A 23,849-nucleotide genomic window follows, 5' to 3' on the forward strand; every position below is an offset into this window, starting at 1 on the left:
AAAGCTGAAGAAGTTCACAATTGCAATTGCTTTGTTTAAATATAATCCGCCTATTTCGTAAAAAGTTCTTACCAAAGCTCTTCGAGTGGATTAGAGCATAATTGATTATCTTCAAAGCAGTCTTGGTATGACAATAACTAGTTTGAAAACATGATTCGTCATTTTGAAAGAACTTCTGTATATGCTTAATCAATTTAGAAATCATATTCTCTGTTTAATCAGTCATTGTTCTCAGTTAATACTTTTGAAGAGCTTCAGCCGAAGAGATGCTGATGAATTTACATCTTATCAATGAGTGTTTCAAAAACCATACTACTCTTATTTTTTACTTTCTTTGGACATTCGTTTTTTTCTTCCTCAACCTTGTTTTCCTTTTCAACTTCTTCGTCTATGTTTGTGTGTCCAAGATCTTTCCTCTTTTATGGCAACTTCTCGAGTAGAACAAAATATCATCTTTCCATGAGCATCGCAATTTCATTTTCTTGCAGTTTTGAGAGAAACTCCTTCATGAACTTGTTGTAAACGGGGCTATGATCTAACATATCGATAAAAGGAAGGGTAATCTGTATTTTTCTTCTTTACATCCGGAGGGTGTAGAGTTTTGGCATAGGGTGGAACAACATTAGGAAGCTTCTTTTTTGTTTTCTACTTTATTCTCAATTTTATTTCCCTCAATCATTATCAAAGGTAAATAAGGAAGCTTCAGATAGTATGGAAGTACTACTTGAGGTTTATCACTCTCTCATAGTTGATGTTTGGTTATCCTGAAAATGAAGTATATATCGATAAGTTCCAATACGATTTCTCCTCTGTTCTCAAATTCACACTCATTTTCAACTTCTTCCCCAACTACTTCTATTTTGACTACTTCATCTGACACCTTCTTTTTTGTGCTCTTAGAACTCAATGGTGTGGGGACTGTTTTAGTTCTCAACTCAATAGTATTAAAACTCTAAGTGTTGGGGTTATCAAGTATATTACCTAAAAATCCCTCTCTAGCCAAGTTAGCTACTTATGTTGCGAGTTGTCCAAGATTTGTTTCAAGGACCTTGATAATTTCTCCGGTTTACATCTCCTTGAATTTATATCAACACCTCGATGTTTTCTTACAACACTTTCAAGAACATATATAGTGAAAACTTCCTTGATTGCTCCTCCATAGAAGTGAGACCGATCATCTCACACCGGATGCTAAGGGTAACAATTATATGGATGCATAGCACGAAGTTTTACTAGACATAACTTGGAATATGCAACAAATAAAATACCTTAGTAGCACTGGTTAATTAATCTAAAAGTGAAAAAGGGTAATTGTTTTTTTTTTAATATGATAAAACTATTTTTTTTTTTTGGGGTTTTGAGAACATTTGACCGAGAAATAAAAACAAAACAAAAAAAAACCATTATTTGTAATTTTTAGAATATTTGACTAAAAGAGAACAACATAATATTTAACTATATTTGACAGAGAACAACATAATATTTAACTATATTTGACTTAAAAGAAGAACTAAGCAAAATCATTTTAGAAATTTTTAGGATCCAACCAAAACAAAAATACGATGGAAAAATAAAAACTAACTAAAATATCACAAAAATGTTTTTGAAGTTATTTTTTTTTTAAAGGAATCTTTTTGAAGTTTTTGAATATTTGATAACTAAATAAAATATAAACAAACCTTATTCATAATTATTTTTATTCCAAATATTTACCTGAAAATAAAATAGAACAAATATTTTTAAAACTTTAAGAATATAAACAAAACAAATAAAACAAAGATATGAGCAAAAAAAGCATCTTTAGTCTCATTATATTATAAATATATTATGTGTCAAAGATTATTATATTAAATTTTTTTTTTTAAAGGAAAAATTATTATATTATTAAATTTATTATAGTATATTATATATCAGAGGAAGAAAGGGAGGGTTCAAAGTGCTAACTTTAAGCTGCCATCAGTGCTCCTTAGTCCTTATGCTTTTGCTCCCAAAGAATCGATCGAGCCACTCTTTCAAATTTGATTTGTCTATTTCTTTTAACCTCTCCTAAATTTCGATCTGCAGTCTCCACGGAGTGTAATTTCCTTGATTAATCTCTATATCATCATCATCATCATTCAAATCAGTATTACTGGTGCCACTTTTATTACTAGCTGTAGCATTACCTTAACACCACATCTCTGTTCTTCAAGACGCTCAAGATCTTTTTCACCCTCAATATCCAAGTCAGACAGCACCTAGTAACCTTTGATCAACTTCTTCCTCGTATGTTCTTGTCTCACACTGGTAAAGACCGCCAAACTACATGGTAAATTCAGTGAAAATGAATATTCACCTTGAGAGTTTTGGATCACGGGTTTTGGAAAATGCTTGACACTTCTTGAATTTTAAATATCCACCAATCAGCGCTTGTTGAACATCACTTTCAGCAACTCAGTCACTATCAATGTCTCAACATTGTCTTCTGTTCAATTCAATTAATGCAGAAGACTTCAAAACAAGAACAACAAATTAAAACCAAGTCAACCTACGATTGTGAAAATGAACTACTTTTGTAGATAATACGTACTATATTAATTTATATGATAATAATTCATGTTTGTATGACTATGCTGCACCAACACTATAGATTGAAGGCATTCTAACTTTGTCAGGGTCCGGTAATGACATCACACCAATGCAAGTTGTTATGTTCAATGACCTAAGTTTCTTAAATTTTTATCAATATATACATGTTAGTGTTTGTGTCGTGTCAGGTGCCTACTATGTTGCACCAACAATACTAATTGAAGGCATGTCCGTGTTTGTGTAACACCCATATTTGAAAATATCTAGAATATTCAAAGGAGTGCTAATATTGATATTGGATACATTAATTATACAATAATATTACAACGTCAAGTCTTGAGTCTAAATACATCAACGTTCCAAAGTTCTTATGTTACATTATTGGACCAAGTATTGTCACAACGTAGTACAAGACAACATATATATATAATATCACGGCTCATAATGTAACATATGCATCCTTAATCTACACCATGATAGCTCCAAGCGAACACGATCATTCTACGATCTTTTCTTTACCTTTACCTTGTGATACCTGTGAACCTGAACAAATAAGGAGTTGGATGAGACATAATGCCTCAGTGAGTTCTTCCTAGCCCTAGGCTGGTGATAACCTTGGGGAAAACCTACGGTTACCACGTGTCTAGAATACAACATGCCGGTTGATTATACTTGTGTGGGCATTCTTGTCTAGACGGATGTGCACACTAGAATCCGTCTTATATTTGCTTCTGTCTGGTTACTAGCCACTACTCCACTGGCCTAATGATGCTACCCCACATGAAACACTGTCATGGCATGCTGCATTACTTTATCAAACTCTACATTTCATTTCATCTAAAAGCGCCAAGAAACCATAGCAAAATTTAATATCAACTGATCTTGTGTCAAATGCTGCCAAATCTTCCTAACAAAGTCACCAAAACCTTCTGCATTATGCATAATATTCTCCAAAATAGGTCAAAGATCATATTTCCTTCAACATTCCACACCTGCAGCACATACAAAAAATAAATGCTAATTCAAATCTGTGTAGGATTGACAAACGACAAAATCATATGGATAGTCAATTTGCTTCCTGTGCAGCCTTGATCTACATGGTAAACAATCTCTCCCAAGACGCCAAATAAAATGTTTTACCTTTGGAGGAATGTATAGACCAAAGTTTATTCAAATCACCTTTAACGCGTCATTCATCTCTATTAATAATATGATCAACACACTCATGGTATGTATACATACCTTTTCTGTCAAAGCACCAAACTATCTCATCCTTTTGAAAGAGATAAATTATATGATTGTATGAAATAGAGAAAGTAAAGAACCCTCACTCTTCTTTATCTATTTGGAGTGATTTATATCAATCACAACTTAACATTTTAAGTCTTCCTTTGGACTTAGAACGCAATAGCATGTCAGCACCTAATATGGGAAGCATATAAACTTGAAAGTGCAAGACGTGACCTAGCACAAACACCTATAAGTCATCAAGAAATCCTTTTACAAAGAAACTTGAAATCTTGCAGGTTGAATAAGAAGTTTGAAGGAAATTACTAGACCTGCAGGGTACCAATACCATGAGAGATCCTTTAAGGATAAATGATGAGTCGTCACGACGAGGCCCGAGATATGAGTATGTGACTCGTCTCGTCACAATTTCTTATATAAACCCCTATAAAAGTAAGTGGTTCTTGTCTCGTCGCAATGATAACGTTGTTCCTTCTCTCGTCTCAACTACATTTCTGCAAGAGTAATTTTCTTGACATTTATACTCATTTACACAAAGACATATATATAAAACAAAAAAGACCAATTAATTCCTTTTGCAAACTGAACTTAACAAGATTGTTGTTTTATGCAAGTAATATCACACCATTATATAAAGGGAAATACTTTTTCCTATGAACCATATATCCACGAAAACCAAGAATTTCACTTATCACCACCCATATTTTCCACCAAAAACCAATTTAATATTTATTCCATTATTTAATCAAAGAAAAACTGCCGCATGCTGTGTGAGTTCGTGGATTTCGTGGCCTTTTGTTTCGTGGTATATAGCACTAGCCTTATATAAATTCCTTTTGCAAACATTTAATCAAAGAAAAACTGCCGCATGCTGTGTGAGTTCGTGGATTTCGTGGCCTTTTGTTTCGTGGTATATAGCACTAGCCTTATATAAATTCCTTTTGCAAACTGAACTTAACCTATTAATTGATAAAAAAGAACAGTTTTAAGCTATTTAGTACATGTGATGTTTGATGAATGATTGCAGCAAGATGGTTTCGTGGTGTAGTTGGTTATCACGTCAGTCTAACACACTGAAGGTCTCCGGTTCGAACCCGGGCGAAGCCACATTTTTCGTTTTGTTTTTGTTTTCTGTTTTTACAACTGATATGTATCGTAGTTATTTTGTCGGTCGAAAGAAATTATTCATGGATCTTGTTTTGGTCATTGTCTTTTCTTAACAACAAGACACTGTCGTTACATTTCTGCTGAAGTAACAATTGGTTTCAATGTCCGAGTGGGCAACAAGAGTGGACACGTGAAGAAAGAGTAGAATGATTCCATATCAATCATTGGATTAGTCAACCTTTTCCAAGTTGGATTTCCTTTGCTTGCTTCTTCTCTAATTAGATCTCTAGCCACAATTCCATTTCCCTTCTCTAATCCGTTTATGCGAGTTGTTGCACATCAGTCCAAATTTTGAAAAATATACATAAAGGAAAATATATACTATCGTCATTGCAAATTAATATAATATATTGTATTTGAAAGTATTCCAAATACATAGAGAAAGAAGCCATTCACAGATCTGAAAATGTATTTAAAAAACTCAGGTTCAAAAAGCACACCAATATAGCCTATGTTTACTTAAACACGGAAAAAATTTTGCAAAATAATAGTAAAAGTAGAAAATCATAGTATGATTTGGTAATTTGCAGTATTTGTGAATGGAAATTTTTTGTAAAGACCATGCACTTGTTAAACCTGAAGAAGTTCACAATTGCAATTGCTTTGTTTAAATATAATCCGCCTATTTCGTAAAAAGTTCTTACCAAAGCTCTTCGAGTGGATTAGAGCATAATTGATTATCTTCAAAGCAGTCTTGGTATGACAATAACTAGTTTGAAAACATGATTCGTCATTTTGAAAGAACTTCTATATTGAAATCCTATTCCCTGTTTAATCAGTCATTGTTCTCAATTAATACTTTTGAAGAGCTTCAGCCAAAGAGATGCTGATGAATTTACATCTTATCAATGAGTGTTTCGAAAACCATACTACTCTTATTTTTTACTTTCTTTGGACATTCGTTTTTTTCTTCCTCAACCTTGTTTTCCTTTTCAACTTCTTCGTCTATGTTTGTGTGTCCAAGATCTTTCCTCTTTTATGGCAACTTCTCGAGTAGAACAAAATATCATCTTTCCATGAGCATCGCAATTTCATTTTCTTGCAGTTTTGAGAGAAACTCCTTCATGAACTTGTTGTAAACGGGGCTATGATCTAACATATCGATAAAAGGAAGGGTAATCTGTATTTTTCTTCTTTACATCCGGAGGGTGTAGAGTTTTGGCATAGGGTGGAATAACATTAGGACGCTTCTTTTTTGTTTTCTACTTTATTCTCATTTTTATTTCCCTCAATCATTATCAAAGGTAAATAAGGAAGCTTCAGATAGTATGGAAGTACTTGAGGTTTACACTATCTCGTAGTTGATGTTTGGTTATCCTGAAAATGAAGTATATATCGATAAGTTCCAATACGATTTCTCCTCTGTTCTCAAATTCACACTCATTTTCAACTTCTACCCCAACTACTTCTATTTTGACTACTTCATCCGACACCTTCTTTTTTGTGCTCTTAGAACTCAATGGTGTGGGGACTGTTTTAGTTCTCAACTTAATAGTATTAAAACTCTAATTGTTGGGGTTATCAAGTATATTACCTAAAAATCCATCTCTAGCCAAGTTAGCTACTTGTGTTGCGAGTTGTCCAAGATTTGCTTCAAGGGCCTTGATAATTTCTCCAGTTCCGGTTTACATTTCCTTGAATTTATATCAACGCCTTGATGTTTCCATACAACACTTTCAAGAACATAGTGAAAACTTCCTTGATTGGTCCTCCATAGAAGTGAGACCGATCATCTCACACCGGATGCTAAGGGTTAGAATAACTCGCCCACATTTGATGGTAGGCGCTAGGATAACAATTTTGTCTCTCCCTCTTTTTTCTTTTTCCTTTTGCCTCGTTACTTTGTATACTCTACCAAAAAAAGAGAGGAAGATATGCGGGTAAACAATGAATCAGGGTTCAAAGTTGCCATCATTGCTCCTCATAGTCCTTATGCTTTCGTTCCCAAAGAATCGATGGAGCCGCACTTTCAAATTCAAACGTTGATGCCATGACTATAGGTATGGTAATTCTTCAATCTGTTTCTCTTTTCATTCATGTGTTGCATCCATTCATTCATTTGATTTGTCTATTTCTTTTAACCTCGGCTAAATTTTGGTCTGAAGTCCCCATCGAGTGTAATTTCCTTGATCAATCGGCACAAATTACAATGTGTTTCTATTGGTGTCATTTTTATTACTATTAGCGTTAACATTAGCATCAAGACCACCTGTCATAAACACCGATAGGTCTTCAATTGCCCAAGATATAGCTCTTCAATTTCCCAAGATATTCAAGGCGTTGAGTTACGTGCCCAGCACCACATCTCTGTTCAACCTTTTTCAACCCGGGTTTCAATCAGACATCAACTTTTCCCTCCTATGCTCTTGTCTCACTAAGGCAAAGACTGTCAAACTATCAGTCTGATTCACATTTGGGACGCTGGCCGGACAGTGCAGGAAGGTTAGCAACTCCAAACTTACGTATCACGGATTTATTTGGGAATGTTACAGTCAATCTACATTAACACCCCCAAATGTTATTTCACGTTTGTACGTGGCTCCCCCCAAATGTTAGCAGTAGCGTTGAAGATAACTCGTCTCATCTAGATGCATCTCCGAATTTAGTATGTTTATCGGATGATGTGTTAGCAGACAAGTGTTTAGCATGTGTTTGTGCCAACACCTGCTCACGAATGGATAGATAGTATCATTGTACGAGACCTGCATCAATAACTTCACTCCGAGAGTCTCTTATGGAAAGCAACATAAGGATTTTGAAGCTGCTCCCTGCATGAGTATTTCATACATTAATGGAACTGACTGGTTTCATGACTTTTAGGTTAGTTCACTCCGGATATCTGAGATTGGTCGTTCATTGGCCATATTTTATATTTTGCAACAAATGTGATTTCCTTGATTAATTTGGACACAATTATACCATCACTAGTATAAGGAACTATATTTACAAGAAACAAATTCCTCATCACCTTTGTAATATCTACGGCTGTACTGGTTCAACTTCTCATAAGCTCGTGTTTTTGTTAATGTGAATTCTTTTTGTTCACGTGTTTGTAATTTATTGTTGGTTTTTGTTAATTAATAAAACATCTAATTTAGATTGGGGAATTCAAGCCAAGTGTATATTCTCTATTCTTTCTGTATTTGGTTATGAGTTTTATCATATTATCTTCTTCCATGCATTTGATTGAATAGTGTTTGTTTTATGATTATGAAAGCTAGCAGCATGTGCCATTCCAGCAAAGACATGAATTATATCAGATAGTTATGACAATAAGAACGAACAGTGAATCATATGTATCCAATCTTTTGCCGCCACATCTTTATATATATATATATATATATATATATATATATATATATATATATATATATTTAATAAGCTCCAAATACTACATGTATGTTTGATTTCACTTTTAGATGAGGCAAAATTGATTCAAGAGGCGCATAATTGATTCTAAGTTGAAGTTAGACTTTGGAGCTTTTGACGTGTTTTAACTCGCTTTTACTATTCATAATTTTTTTTACATTCAACCCACTTTTAATCAACCAATTTTACTAAATTAATTTTTATCACGGCAAAACTAAACAGACACTACAAGGTAATGACAATCTTCTTTAGAGTCCATCTCAGAAGTAACTTTTGGGTGTCCCAAAGATACCATCCAAGTAGTAAACTCGAAGGCTCACCTTCCACAATACTCATATCTGCAGAACACCAATCTTGTTTAGCAAAGAGGAAATTGTCATATTCATCCCTCCACACACATACCAATTGATTACTGGCCAGGAAACATTGCAGCATCCAAATTGCATCCAACACTCCACATGTTGCCTTTCTACTGCTATATTTGCTGCTGTCTGGTTATTATTCACTGCTTCGCGGCCGTGATGATTTGGCATCACCAGCGCTGGCGCGTTGCGTTAATTGAGTAAACTCTAGCAGTCCTATTTTACTTGATCAAACTCTTTCTTGCTGTCCAATTAGTGCACATGTCGTTTCATCCAGATGCTCTAAGAAACCATAGCAAAATTTATCAACTAACCTTGGTCAACGCTACCAAATATTCCTAACTCACAGCACATACAAAAATTAAATGCTAATTCAATTCTATGTAGGATTGACATTCAACATAATCTTATGGACAGTCAACTTACTTCCTGTTCAGCCTTGATCTACTTGGTAAACAATCTCCACATAAAATGTTTTTCCGTTGGAGGGTGGTAGTATAGACCAAAGTTTATTCAAATCATCTTTAACGCGTCATTCGTTTCTGTTAATAATATGATCAATACAAAATAATCATTGATCATGAACCAAGCCTTGGAAAGCATAGTGAACAAAAACATCGTCTGAAACTCTAATCTTCACTCTTGCAAAAGAAGTGTTTGATCATCATGGTCAGAAGAGATAAATGAGCCTCTGCATCAGGCGCATAATAGAAAGGAAGCAGAGCATCTAATGAATCAAGCGTCTAGTTCTTACGTCGACAAATAATCAATTAGCTTGTCTTCAAATCTAAGCTATACAAAAGTCAACCATACATCAGTCAATGATGTCATTAAGAATTTTTCAAAGACCAGGAAAGACATAATCAAATAAATCATTGTATGAAGAACAAATAATTTATCCTCCGGTGACGAGGATCTTATCCTCTGATAGTACTCTCAATGAAGATTCTCTAGAAGGTTATTGTGCAAGAACAATTACATTATCCCATGAACCTTAATCTAGAAGTTTGAATTCAAAGACACCTAGAAAATACTGCAATTGTACATATCATATTTTTACAATGTCTACAGAATCGTACAAGTCATCCAACAAATCTTTGTACGAACCTTATATCTTTCTCTCAATGGCTATATTCATCAAGGTGTATGAAAGGAACATCAATGATAAGTCTCAAATTACTGTTATTTTCAATAGTACTTATCGACTTGTTTTGCAAGTAATTCATATAAAAACCTCCAATTTGATAAAAATATCGTTTCTAATCGTAAACTGCGCTAGAAAGCTTCTACGTATATTTTTTATAAATTTATGTTGGTTTTGAGCATGACTACACCAATGCGGAGCAAAAGAAGGCAATCACATGTATCAGAAGCACATACAAGAATCACAAAGACAATTTGGGAAATGCCCTATTCTTTAGGCTAGCATAAAAGGAAAATCTAAAGGCGTTTCTCTAGGCAGATGGATCCATCTGCAGTTACTGCAACCTCTATTGACAATCACCATGGTCTATTGTCTAACAACTCGCTTGCTTCAACTTTGGCTTCTGCTACTCAAGAAACTTGCTAGCTGTATGTTATCCTTTGAATTTTCTGCTTAGAGTTGCAATACTATGTGGATATATTATAATATATTGTCGCTAATATCATGATCTTACTAAAAAGTTAAACCTATCATGGTATGTAAAATCTTTCTTTATTTGATTCGTTGGTTAAACAGATGCTGGAAGAACATTTATATCCTCTGGTCTGGTGGGTCGTCTTACAACAAGCAATCAGACAGAAAAGGTGACAAGAATGTTGCTGGAAATGGACCAATCAGAGGTTATCCATCTGATTGAGTCACCTGAAGAACTGAAGATGAAGGTGACTGAGGCAATGTGATGTGATTCCTTCGTGAAATGATCCGATTGGGTCATAGTCGTTGAATGAATGAAATGATCTTAGATGTAGTTTTGGATCATTTAACTTACATTGTTTCTTAGTAGTGCTAGTTGGGACACTTGGACACAAAATGTTTCCAGATAGGATGGTACTGAGAATTAAGTAGCTGAAGAAGTAAGAAGTGCTTGTCTATGGAAACAATACAACAGTGGCATGTACATTGTGGGAACCATATGCTTAATCTTGATTCAGAAGTTATGGTAAGCATTACAAAACATGTAAACTCAATATGATTAACATGAGTGCTTCATGCACCTAACTGTAAACATTAAAAGGAGCATCATCTAGTTGTCAATGATGTGAACAGTTGAATACAAAAATTGGTTTAGCTCGTATTTGGTTCTGCATCGGCAACCATTAATGGCATATTTTGAACAGTCGAATGTGGTTTGACTACATACATAAATCTATTTACTTTTAACTCACTCTCAAGGATGCACCTTGCATGCACAATGTTGTTCTGGGAACTCGTAATCTTGAAAGAATGTCACCTATCAAATTTAACTTGAAAGTAGCGTGTGGTCCTAATAACTTGAAGGTGCACCCAATATCGTGTCAGCACCTAGAATTGGAAGCATATAAACTCGAAAGTGCAACATATGAACTTGCACAAACACCTATAAGTCATCAAGAAATCCTTTTACAAGAACTTGAAATCTTGCAGGTTGAATAAGAAGCATGAAGCACTGAATTATGCTCGAATTTAGGAAATTACTAGACCTGCAGGGTACCAATACCACGAAAGATCCTTTAATTTATAAATGACGATGAGTCATCACGAGGCCCGAAATCTAGAGTATGTGACTCAAATTCCTTTACCTGAAAAAGTAGTTCTTGTCTAATCACGATGATAACGTTGTTCCTTCTCTTGTCTCAACTGCATTTCTGCAGGAGTAATTTTCTCGACATTTATACTCATGTGCACCAAGACATACATATAAAACCAAAAAAAGACCTATAGTATTTTCAAAATAAATTAACAGGCTTGTTGTTTTGTGCAAGTAATATCACACCATATATAAATTCCTTTTGCAAACTAAATTTAACTAAGTAATTGATAAGATAGAGCAGTTTTAAGCGATTTATGAATAATTGCAGCACGATGGTTTCGTGGTGTAGTTGGTAATCACGTCAATCTAACACACTGAAGGTCTTCGATTCAAACCCGGACGAAGCCAAATTTTTCATTTTTCGTTTTGTTTTTGATCTCTGTTTTTACAACTGCTATGTATGGTAGTTATTTTTTCGGCCGGTAGAAATGTTTCATGTATCTTCTTCCTGGTCTTGTTTTGGTCATTGTCTTTTCTTAACAACAAGACACTGTCAATGCATTTCTACTGAAGCAACAATTGGTTTCAATGTCCGAGTGGGCAACAAGAGTGAACGCGTGAAGAAAGAGTATAATGATTCCACATCAAGCATACCAATCATTGGATTGGTCAACCTTTTCTAACTAATCATTTATGCCAATTTGAAAGTATAATCATTTATGCCAATTTAACTAAGCATACCAATCATTTATGCCAGTTGTTGTCTGACATCAGTCCAAAGTTTGAAAAGTATAATAAAGGAAAATAAATACTATCATCATATCATAGCAAATTAATATAGTGCGTTGCATTTGAAAGTATTCCAAATACACAGAGAAGAAGCCATACACAAATTTGAATACTTATTTAAAATTGGAAGGTACCTAAATGAAAGATCTAAAAAAATAAATTGATAAATAATATTCAAAGTAGAACATCATAGCATGAAAACCATGATGAACGAGAGGGTTTAGAATGATTTGAAGAGAGTAACACTATGAAAATATCAACCAAGAGTAAGTCATGGCCTCTTAGAAAATTCCACTACAAAACACAAATATTAACCAAAACCAACCCTATGTGTTGCACGGACACTTTTGAATGAATTTGTGTCTCGGTGTCTGACACGACACCGTCACTTGTAATTACATTGAATATGTCATTTTCTCAAAATTCTATCAGGGTCAACGTGTTCGTGTCCGGTGTCTGTGTCCGTGCTTCATAACCAGTCCAGTTTTTAAGTTTCAAAATCAAGTATTAAAAGCAAGTTAACAGGAACTGAAAATTGGGTTAGCTCTATAAAAACTTAACTATAACGATTCAGACATATATGTTACGATTCAGACTAAACCTTTAATGATGTAATGAAGTAACTAATAACAGTATTATCTATAACGGCAACATATTCTAGAACAATCAAACAACTATGACTTGGAACAATTCTCACTTTCAATGCAATAGAGCAAAATAAAATTAAAAGCATGCAAACAGAATTGTTACCGATCCACAATGGTAGTCCATCCTAGAATACATCAATACTAAATGATTGCATATCATAAGAATAGAAACTAATGAAAAACATTGATACTTCTAGTTACTACTTATATTCAAATGAAAGTTTACATGATGGAGAAATCCTTGGACAACATGATAATTCTTCCACAATTTGACTCCTTTCCAAAAGGATTTCATTTGAGGAGCTCGTAGTAACGTCAACATCGATTATCATATATTGTAAAAGCCTCGCATTCTGCAATACATATTTTGCAAATTGAAGATTATTTGCCGAGCCTTCAAAGTATAAAATTGTACATGATTTGAGGTGAGACGAAACACATTCAAGCACCGAATTTGGGTATTTCCATTCCTTGGATAAGCTAGAGCTCCTCTGTCAAAGAAGAAAAGAAACATTCATCAAAATATATGTAAGTTAGAAAAAATGATTAAGCAAATATATTACTCAACAAACCTTACTAACAAAAAGAATTTGAAGCTTCGGACAATGTTGGAGCAATTGTACTATGCCATCCCAGCCAGGAAAGAAGCAATCAAACTGTAGTGTAATGTCAATTAAGTTAGGAAACACTGGAAAGCTTTTAACAATAATCTTTTCCGCAACGTATACGCGTAGAAACTCAACATTATTAACTACATTATAAGGAACATCTATTGCTCTGATTTCAGCTCTAACGAACCTAGCCAGGGACATGGAATTAAACCTTTCTAATGCACAGTTTTCGTAACGTTCATCATATAAAATACGATAAGTCCTCAAATATTCTAGGTTAGGAGAAGCATTAAGAAGTTGTTGGAGAACGTTCTGATTTTTAAAATGAACAAATCTCAAACATAGGGTTTTCAGGGACGGAAGATCACCACACAAATTTTCAGCTTCAACTCGTAACCATTTAAGTTTGAGAACAACTAGGGTTTGACATGTGAAAATTGTGTCATTCGAGATGCTGGCAACCACGGAGAGATGAAATTCCTCAACACAACGTCGTTTAGCGGCTTCTACCCATGCATCGAAGATGTGGCAATCAGAATGGGTGAATATAAAACGACTCTTGAGGATAAATGTTTTGATGAATTGGTTTGACAAACGAGGAGAGAGCATGAGAGTATCTATAAAACCACAAAAGCGAATGAAGGCGTCATAGTCTTGTATAGTTTCATGGTCGAAGCGGAGAATGGCGAGTGAGTGGAAAAGTGGGGTCCACCGCTTCGAAAGAACGGTGGTAGTGAAAGCGATTTTGGTTGGAAGAAAAGATAGTATTTGACATAATAATTCATCAGGTAAGTCACTGATCCTATCCATCTTTCTTGAGTCTTCCATCGTTGAGAGAGAGAGAGAGAAATACAAAAGTAGGGTTTGGGAAGCGTTGTGGTGGTAACTTTTATTTTATTTTAACACAAAGCCGCTAACAAATTTTGTTTTCAATTAAAACTAGCAACAGACTCTGGTTTTTTTTTTCCTAAAAAAAGACTGGTTTTTTTTTTTTACGTTAAAGATAAATTCATTAATAAAAGTCTTGCAATAAATCAAAAGCCAAATGACGGAGTTTCTTCGATCCAGCAGACTCTGGTTAAAGTTTAAACAATGAGAAATAGAGAAAATACCAATGGTAAATACGAGATTAGTGATAAAAGATATATATATATATATACACACACGGTATATAAAGAAAAGAAACTAACATGTTTTGGTTCGATTGATTTTTTTCTTCCCAAAATTACCCTCACCTTTCATTACATATAGCATATATGAAAATAGATAAGATTAAATTTAAATATTAAAATAAAACTGTAACAAATAAGAGTTATATGTACCGATTTTTTACCTCTATCCTTTAAAAAGTATAACAAACTACACGAGCATATCTATACTTTACTTTTTCATTATCACAATTATATCTTTAAATATTTTTTTATAATAAAAATTGTTGTTGAGGTCATTAAAAAAAAATATTTAGATTATATTTTTTTTTGTTATCTTGTTTGGTTTGTTATAATTTGAAAGAAACAAACATTTATATTTATAGTTTTAATAAAATAAAAAAATTTTCAAAAAAACACTGTTCATAATTTTCAAACGTTATTGCAATAAAAAAAAGTGGAAAAGACAAGGACGTGAGTGTACGTCTTTTCGCTAGTTGAAATAGTTTATTTTTAAGGAGTTGAAATAGTTGTTATTAAATATTATAAAGTGGTAGACTAAAAATATATAAAAAACATGATAAATAATAAAGAAGGCTTAATTGCTTTTTTCGTCCCATAAGTTTTTTTTTTGTATCGCTTTGGTCTCATAAGTAAAAAAAGTCCATTTGAGTACTTTATTTTTTATCTACGAGACATGTTTTGATCCCTTCCGTTAGGTTTAATAATAAAACGTTAACTGTTTTACACATGTCATTATGACATTGGCATTGGAAATCATCTTCTTCGTCTTCATCAAAACATCATTCATCAACTAAACCCAGAAAAAAAAAACAAAAAACCTAAAATCAAACCTTGAAATTGAAATTCATCATAAAATCAATCCTAATTTCAAAATCGAACTCTCCAAATGCCTAACCCTTTTTCCCCAATTTCAACATCATTTTCCCCCAAATTACTTAAACCCTAATTCCATACCACTGTCACCACTTTTTTTCTTTTCTTCCTTTATTCACTTTCTTCTCTACTCACCTTCATCATCTTTATCATGTCCATTTATCACCTTCAACATCAAATCCAGAAAAATAAAATAAAATACTCAACAAACCCAAAAATTTAGATTAAACTCAATATTCAATATTCCCCAAATTCAAAACCCTAAAACCAATAATCCAATTTCAAATTCAATGTTCAAAGTTCACATGCGTATCTACCTTTTTTCATATCCTTCATATCTATATATACTTTGTCCCATAGAAAATGATTTGAAAAGATCCATGGCAGCCGTATCATTTCGCTCTTACTCTTAAGTTTTGATACAAGTTCTGATCCAAGCTATTATCAAATATAAATGGAAAAAAAACCTCCTTTAGAAAAACCCATCCTTCAAAAATTTGAAAGATTATTGTGCATAATAATGAGAAATTCAATGAAGACGATATTTGGGTAAGGTTCTGCAGAATGAATCGTTCACCAATTTTAGTTTTGAGAGAAGAGATTGAGGTTGTAAACAAGAAAAGATTTGGGTTTGTGATTCAACAAAGGATTATTCAAATAAGGGGGCTTTGAGTTTGAGATTCAACACAGAAGAGGAAAGATTAAAGGATTTGTTGATTTGATGAAGTGGATTTGGGCTTTGAGTTAGAGTTCTTGGTGTTACTGAGATTTCTATCTACCCTCTTTCACAAACTTTGAAGGATTGAATATTTTAATTGGATTATTGGTTTCTTGAATTTTTTTATTTTAGTAGGTTTGATTTTGAAGTTGATGAGTTAGATGATGAATTTTTATGGTTTTATTTGATGAAGATGATGAATGTTTATCAAGGTGATGAAGAAGATGAAAAAAAGATAATAAAATTTCCAGAGCCAATGTTAAAACAACACGTGTATCTCACTAAACGTTTTTTATTTAATTTACCGGAAATGACCAAAGCATGTCATGGAGATAAATTGTTTCAAAAAAAAAATATCATGGAGATAAAATTAAAGTACTTAAACAGTCTTCTATGTGACCAAAACGATACCAAAAAAAACTTAAAGGATGAAAAGAGAAATTAAACATATAATTGATGGACCTTCATGCACTCTTGAGTTGTATATCGCTTTAGAAATTATTTTCTTCCTTTCCCAAACATAGCAAATATCCACAATAGAATTGAATTTTTCTCTCCTAGGGTTTGCTCCACCATCTGGAACATTGTCATCATCAACATCTTAATAGTTCCATTATCATCTTCTAACCTAGTGAGAGTCTGTTGTCAATCGTATAGTAATTCAACTATGCTGATTGTGTGTTGATTACTTTAGCTTACTCTTGTCTTCAATGGTCCATTACTTTTCAAAAAATATAGCAGCACATTATTCCAAATTTACTGATAAGCTATCTTGTCCTAGATTATGATATTGTTCGCTGGTGTCTGTTTATCAAGACCAACAGGAAATTGCAAGAATGGGATAACTAAATACATAAGTAATGGGGATCTTAGTAGGAGGATCGCAAGAGAGATTGCTGTTTTTTCTGGAGAATCAAGCAGGCATGCATGGCTTCAGTCTTGGGAGCAGTCTGAAATTAAAAGAGATCAAATGACACACTATGGGATTCATGAGGTCTGTGATATATGTGTAAGGAAAAACAAGCATGGAGGTAGGGCAGTTGGAGGTGTATGGTGGCTTAATTTTCCCTTCACATGTAAATCATATACTCATTGTAATTTCATAAGCACTGGCATGTCCTACTGTGGTGATCAAAACGAGTCAGAAAGGGAAGATGTAATCATGCTCAGTCTTGTCAGCTATACTTCCATGAAGGTAACACAAGTTACACCTTGCTGTATGAATCCTTCAAACAAAAGAATTGGTGTTTTACAATTTCTGCACTTCCAGGACATCAGTAGCGTGATTGAAAGGGACACATCAATAGTATTAACGACACATAATTGCAATTTATTGTTGTTTGATGAAATATTACTTTTAGCGGGTCAACATTTGAATTTTTGGCATCTGTGTAATATGTTAAGAAATATAGAGCAACGGGGATGGAAAAGAAGGCGTGAAAGAAGGCTCTATATTTCTATGTGTTATACAACTAAATGTCATTAAAACAGATGTTATGCAGGAAGTGAATGCAGTTTCAGGTTGGCAGTCTAAAAAGGCAATATGTTTAGTCAAACAAATATTATTCCCTTTTTCTGCAAGGTATTTGTGCTGATATACTTTACCTTATTGCCTATTTCATTTCAACACCTTTGATAGAAATTAAAAATAATAACGGGTTTGATATATCTCTGATTCTTTCCCAGTTATTTTTCTTAATTTGTATTAATTCAGAAATGATTATGGAATTAGCAATCATGACTCCATCAGAATTTCATCAAATAGAATGTCTCCCTACACCTTTAAATAGCAACCTCAAACAAAGGTTCAGTCACTGCCTTATGCCTTTCATCCACAAATTTCTCTTCATCTTGCTTATTTTGATCTCAAATTCTGTCACCATAACCATGTCCACTAATCCTTCCCAAAATGATTCCAATGTTCACTCTCAACCTGAGCAAGGTCAGATCAACTTGGATGCTTCCCTAACTGAAAATAACCGTTTCCTCTTTCAATTCTTCGATGAGGGAGAGATGGAACGAGTTTTACAAACGGGGCCTTGGCATTTTGACAGTTACCCTATGCTGTTACGCAAGCTTGATGGTAAAAACCCACTCCCCATGCTGATAGATACAATGGATATATGGATTCAAGTCCATAACCTTCCTTTTGGTTTTATGAACGAACCAATGGGAAGTCTTTTGGGTAATCATATTGGAAAACTGCTGAAATATGACTTTAACAACAACTATGGTCCTTGGAGTAGATATATGCGCCTTAGAGTTGCCATGAATGTGACATAACCACTAAAACAATGCTGGGAGTTTGAAAGGGATGGTGTTGATCCTGTTACCGTGTTCTTAAAATATGAGAACCTCGGTAATTTCTGCTACGTTTGTGGATTACTAGGACATACTGATGGCTTTTGTCCAAAAAGGTTTGAGAAAGGCTTTACTGAAGAAACAAAAAAGTGGGGACCAAGTTTAAAGGCTGAGTTTCAAGGGTCGCAAGAAGGAGGAGTGGTCACAAACCCTTGGTTGAGAAGACAAGGAGCAGGTAGAGGGGGACAGAAAGCTGGAGAGCGTCCAAGCTGCACAAAGATCCATAGCCGTGACGGAACAGTTAAAATTGGTAGAAATCCTGAAACAAAGGGTTTGATTTTTGCAAAATACGTTGGTGCACAAAACAGTAGCAACGAATGGATTTGTTTTCATCCTTTTAGTGCAGATTTTAATGCTTGGCCAGTCATGGAAACCGCAGCTGCTAATCAAGGAACAAACATGCTGCAACTGACATGAGCTGGTGCACCTACTGCTGTTCGTGTTGAGGAGGAAGGGGAGGCTAGAATTACTAGGTTGATTCAAGAAGCACGGATGAAGAATCCAATACAAGCTATGGAGCTTCCAACTTTTGCAACAAATGCAAACAGAATTGGTTTTATGCAACAACCAAACATTAACTTAGGTGTCAGCCTGATCACTACTAGAAAACTGTCGTTTAGAGACCAATTCAGAGACCAAAATAAATTGGTCACAGTAGAGACCGATATAACAACCGATTATTTTAAACAAGTAACCAAAATAAAGTTGGTCTCTAAATCGGTGGCAAAATATAATTAGCGACTAATTTAAAAACTGAATTTTAGCCTGTCGAAATTTAAGCCTCTTTACTCTCTTTTTATTTCTCAATATTTAAAAGATAAACTATTTAAGATATTCAGCCACCGAATTATCAGTCACAAAAAAGAATTTAAATTTTTAGTTTTTTATTTATTATTTATGATTATTATACCAATACATAAGCTGTAACTTACTAACATTCATTTGAGCGGGTGTGCAGAAAAAATTCCCCCCTTCACGATTTCACCAAAAATGAAACCCAAAAATTTCCCCCATGAATTTCCCTCTTCTTCTTTTCATCAAAAATTAAACCCTAAATTTCCCCCTTTCATCTTTTTCCCTCTTTTAACTTGAAGCCAAAAGAATATTAACCCTAAACCCAAAAAAAAAAAATTTCCCCCTTTTCATTGAAATCAAAACTCATCATGAATGAAATTGAACTCTAATAGTGAAGTTCCAGCTGTTCCTATTCTTGTTTTCATCTCACCATGTTGTTGTTGTTCTCATCTCACCTTGTTTTTGTTACTGTACTCGCTGTGTTGTTGTTGTTCTCGCCGTGTTGTTGTTGTTTCAAATCGAATCCAACTTGTTCTTCTTCTCATCTCACCAGGTTTGTTCATCTTCTTCTCATGTTAGTTTACTTTCATTAAATCACATGATTTCATATTCTTGTCCTGTTTCGACTCAAACAGTACCCACTAAATTGTTTAGTGAAAAAACCACTTAAAAGGAACATGACAGTTTTCTAATGGAGGAAAAACTAATTGTTTCTAACCATCGATATTGGTAACCATACTACCCACTAGGAGTCATTAGTTAATTGGAAAATCTCAAAACTCACGATGTAAAGTGATATTGGTAACCATACGTATCAGTTTCATAAAAATGATTAGACACAATATATTTTATTACAAAATAATATGGGTTGTTTTTTATTCCCATCCTCTGATTCAAACTCTACCAACTCACAAATGGGTTGTTTTTTATGCTCTAATTACGGGTCGTATTTTATCTAATTCCTTTTAACGTTTTTAATCTTGTTTTTCTTTTGTGTTTCAATTTCTTTGAATCCAAAATCGAACACAGCAGTGAAGAAAGGCAAATGACGAGACGAAGAATCATTAGCGACTTTGTTGTTTTCCAGTCTCGACGGTCCGGTGATCTACACTCTTGGGTGTCTTCAGGTTTGTTCATTTTTTATTAGAACCTATATATGTGTGTTTTGATTCTCTAAATATGATTTTCTTGAATTTTATGTGTATAGTTAAGTTGGTTGTTTCAAAATGGACACTATTTTTGTTGCATTATGGTCTTTTTTTCACGGAGTAGCTGATGTCCTTTGTTGTTGTGTATGACTGTTATGTTGTGAGGGGTCTGTTCTTTATTTTAATGTCATTTGCTGTTGTATTTGATTGGTATGGTGTGAGGGGTCTGTTATGGTGTGAGGGATCTGTTTTTGGTTTTAATGTCCTTTTTTAATGTCATTTGCTATTGTATTTGATTGGTATGGTGTGAGGGGTCTATTATGGCGTGAGGGATTCCGATGTTGGTTTTAATGTCTGTTTTTCACGGAGTAGCTGATGTCCTTTGTTGTTATGTTTGATTGTTGATGTCTGTTTTTTTTAGAAAAAAAGTGCCGGCATCCCACCTAATCATGTGGAATTGTTTCGACGCACGCACCAGCATAGAAAAGATAAGACGTGGGTTGATAAAAGATCAGAACATGTGGATGTAAACTCTCAACTTTAGTTTCTATAGTGCTTATTATGTTGGTTTTATTATGTTTCTAGTTAGGTTGACATATCAGTTAATCTTATCTTTTTGTTAACTGAGATAATTTACACGCAAGTGGGATGCTTTGACACAAGAAGCATCTTCGCAAGGAATGCCTCCACCAAATCAGTTAGAGGTGTTGTCTGATGTTGCAGGAGTAAAGAAAGGACAAATATATGGTCTTGGAATGGATTCCTCTGTGCTAGCATGACGTCCACATTATTTGGTTCAGATCTGGATCATGTTCTTAGATTTTCATTTCTGACATTTTCAATGAGGTTAACATGCAATTTTGTAAAATGTTTCTTAGATTTTGAATCATAAGTGTTTTGAATTTTTGATATCGAATAATTTAATCTAGGGATTTTGATACCGAGATTTGTAATTTCACAATGTTTTTAGCTTAAGTATGTCTTAATTTATTTGTTTTATTTATTATATAAATGATTAATTTTCATTTCTAACAAGTTTATGAGCTTAATTGACATCGGTAATTGCGTAAAGTTTCATTATAAGTTTTTTAGATTTCATATTGGATCATTTTGAATTTTTGAAAGGGAATGACTTCATTTAGGGATTTCTTTACTGAGATCGCTAATTTCAAAATTTTGCTTGATTAATTAAGTATTAATAGTAGAGGAGGGATTATTTATTGGTGCTGTGTAATTTGGCAGATTGAGATAGAGGAATTGAAGAATCAAAAGGGGAATGATTCTTCAGCTTCTAATGATAGAGTTGAGAAGCTTAAGAAAGATTATCTTCAGAAGTTGAATTTACTTGAAGATCAGGTAAACATTAGTTTGCATTATATTGGTAGAGTGAAAGTAAATGTTATAGTAAGACCGTGATGTGTGTTTTTTTTTTCTTGTGCTGTTGTAGGTATCTGAATTGAAGAAGAAACTGGGATCTCAATCCCAATTTTCAACTCATAGGAAAAAAACCGATGAATCAACAAAGCAGTTGTAGTATGAGATTCAGAGTTTGAAGGCTCAGAAGTTGAAATTGCTTGCATGAATGTACTTTTTTGTTTGTATTAGTACAACTTTATTTCTTGCCAATTCTCCTTTAGTATTTTTTATCAACTTGTGTCTACGTATAGGTTCAATTGCAATGTAAGATCAAGTTAGAGTCTATGCGATTCAGATTATGCAAGGCTTAACTTGAAAAAGAAAAGAAGTTTTCAACATTCTCTTACCTCTGTTATTCAATGATTGAAACTAGGATTGAGAAAAATCTTACTAAGGGTGTAACAGTGCTCAAGTATCTTATTGGTAATATTTGAGTCTAGTTGTTGTACTTGTATCTAGTATATATCCCTCTGGTATACTCATTATTTATTTAAATTAACAACTGTTTTGTGCTCTTGGTAGAATTGAAGGATTAGCAATGGGGATATAGGTGTGGCTGCAGGTATGAGACTGCAATTGATATTATTAGATCTAATATTGTCAGATTTACGAGGCTGCAATTTTCATTGAGTTTTATAAGATAACAAGCTAACAAGATCTTCTCTTTTTTAATATCTTTTTGGTGTATAGAATGATAAATTTTCAATTTTGTTCTAATTTAATTTCAAATCTTTTCTATCTTTGTTAATTGTCATTAGAACTTTTAATTTTTTTTCTTTCATCTCTTCTCCTGTTGTACATTTTATCATCTATGATAACGTTGTTACTATCTTTTGAATTTACTTTCCTTCACTATTCAAATTTGATGTTGTTTGTGCCCTGTAGTGCTATTGCAAACCATTGATTGAGGTCATGTGCTAATCTACATCTTCTATACATATTCTCCATAGTTTGTATGTTATTCACTACTTTAGAGACACGTTTTTCTATACACAGAGTTACTATAAATTAGCCTATGTACCCAAACTTTTTGTTTAAGCTTTTAGCATATACACTAGCCTATACACAAATTGTAAAGTGTAAACCATGCCTTTTTTAGTATACCTTATACTTTGATTTATCTTTGATGTTATATGGAAAAACTTTGGTAGTGTTATAGCTTGATCTTCACTTAATTTTGATGAAGCAATGTAGTGGCTATAGCTTGATGTTTAGGTAATTTTGTCTTCTCTTTGATCATTGTACACATGAAATGTGTGAACATATCGGTAAGATTGTTGATGTTAAAATATTATGCTCAAATTAGATTGTTGATATCAGTAATTTTGTCTTCTCTTTGATCATTGTACACATGAAATGAGGTTGAAGATGTGGTTGATGGGGACTTAGATTTGGAAGCGCAGCGTGTTCCTGGATAGATAATTTGATGTGTTTTGATAATACACAAATCTCTTTAGATTAGTATTTTGTTAAGCCTACCACTTGCAATTTTTTTTGTTTAGTATTATGTATTTTGTTAAGACTACCAAGTGCAAAAGCTTTTGTGTATTTTTTTAATACACAAATATCTTTTGGTTAGTAATATGTATTTTGTATGTGCAAAGGCTTTTGTGAATGCACAAATCTCCTCTGTTTGTTAGTATTATGTATTTTGACTAGTTTATATATGTAGCATTGAATGGTTAATGTTATTTCTTTCATCACGTGACATTGAATTATTTTCATCTTTTGTATGGAATTTGATAAAAATGCGAGTTAAAAAATTACAATATTAAAATTAAAATATTGTAATTCTTGCGGTCACAAAACAGTGACCAGGTACAGTATATAGCAATTAATTTTAAAAAAATCCATAGAGACCGAAATAGCGACTAAATCTTATAGCATTGTA

The 23,849-nt window shown here is 33.6% G+C and overlaps 1 protein-coding gene, 2 long non-coding RNA genes and 1 other non-coding gene across 4 annotated transcripts; 3 read left to right on the plus strand and 1 right to left on the minus strand.

The window, feature by feature from the left end:
- The first annotated feature begins 4,849 nt into the window (after positions 1-4,849).
- Positions 4,850-4,923, plus strand: TRNAV-AAC (transfer RNA valine (anticodon AAC)). Its single transcript has one exon. It is a non-coding gene; the product is annotated as a tRNA-Val (tRNA).
- Positions 4,924-13,427: 8,504 nt separating this feature from the next.
- Positions 13,428-14,303, minus strand: LOC146914644 (putative FBD-associated F-box protein At5g56690). The gene has a single exon (XM_085721107.1). It carries the CDS (start codon positions 14,301-14,303, stop codon positions 13,428-13,430), a length of 876 nt encoding a protein of 291 aa, XP_085577233.1.
- A 4,910-nt stretch (positions 14,304-19,213) lies between these two features.
- On the plus strand, positions 19,214-20,521 carry LOC146914645 (uncharacterized). The gene is made up of 2 exons (XR_015014334.1): positions 19,214-19,947; positions 20,427-20,521. It is a non-coding gene; the product is annotated as an uncharacterized LOC146914645 (long non-coding RNA).
- A 500-nt stretch (positions 20,522-21,021) lies between these two features.
- LOC146914646 (uncharacterized) lies at positions 21,022-22,280 on the plus strand. Its single transcript, XR_015014333.1, has 3 exons — positions 21,022-21,388; positions 21,785-21,898; positions 21,990-22,280. It is a non-coding gene; the product is annotated as an uncharacterized LOC146914646 (long non-coding RNA).
- The last annotated feature ends 1,569 nt before the right edge of the window (positions 22,281-23,849 follow it).

The sequence above is a fragment of the Medicago sativa genome, chromosome 6 (genome assembly GCF_051527215.1).
Source record: "Medicago sativa cultivar Bolivia chromosome 6, Bolivia_mono, whole genome shotgun sequence".
NCBI lineage: Eukaryota > Viridiplantae > Streptophyta > Magnoliopsida > Fabales > Fabaceae > Medicago > Medicago sativa.

Bases quoted from the DNA above. Each gene is read 5' to 3' on its own strand.
- LOC146914644 (XM_085721107.1), bottom strand. From the start codon at position 14,303: ATGGAAGACTCAAGAAAGATGGATAGGATCAGTGACTTACCTGATGAA.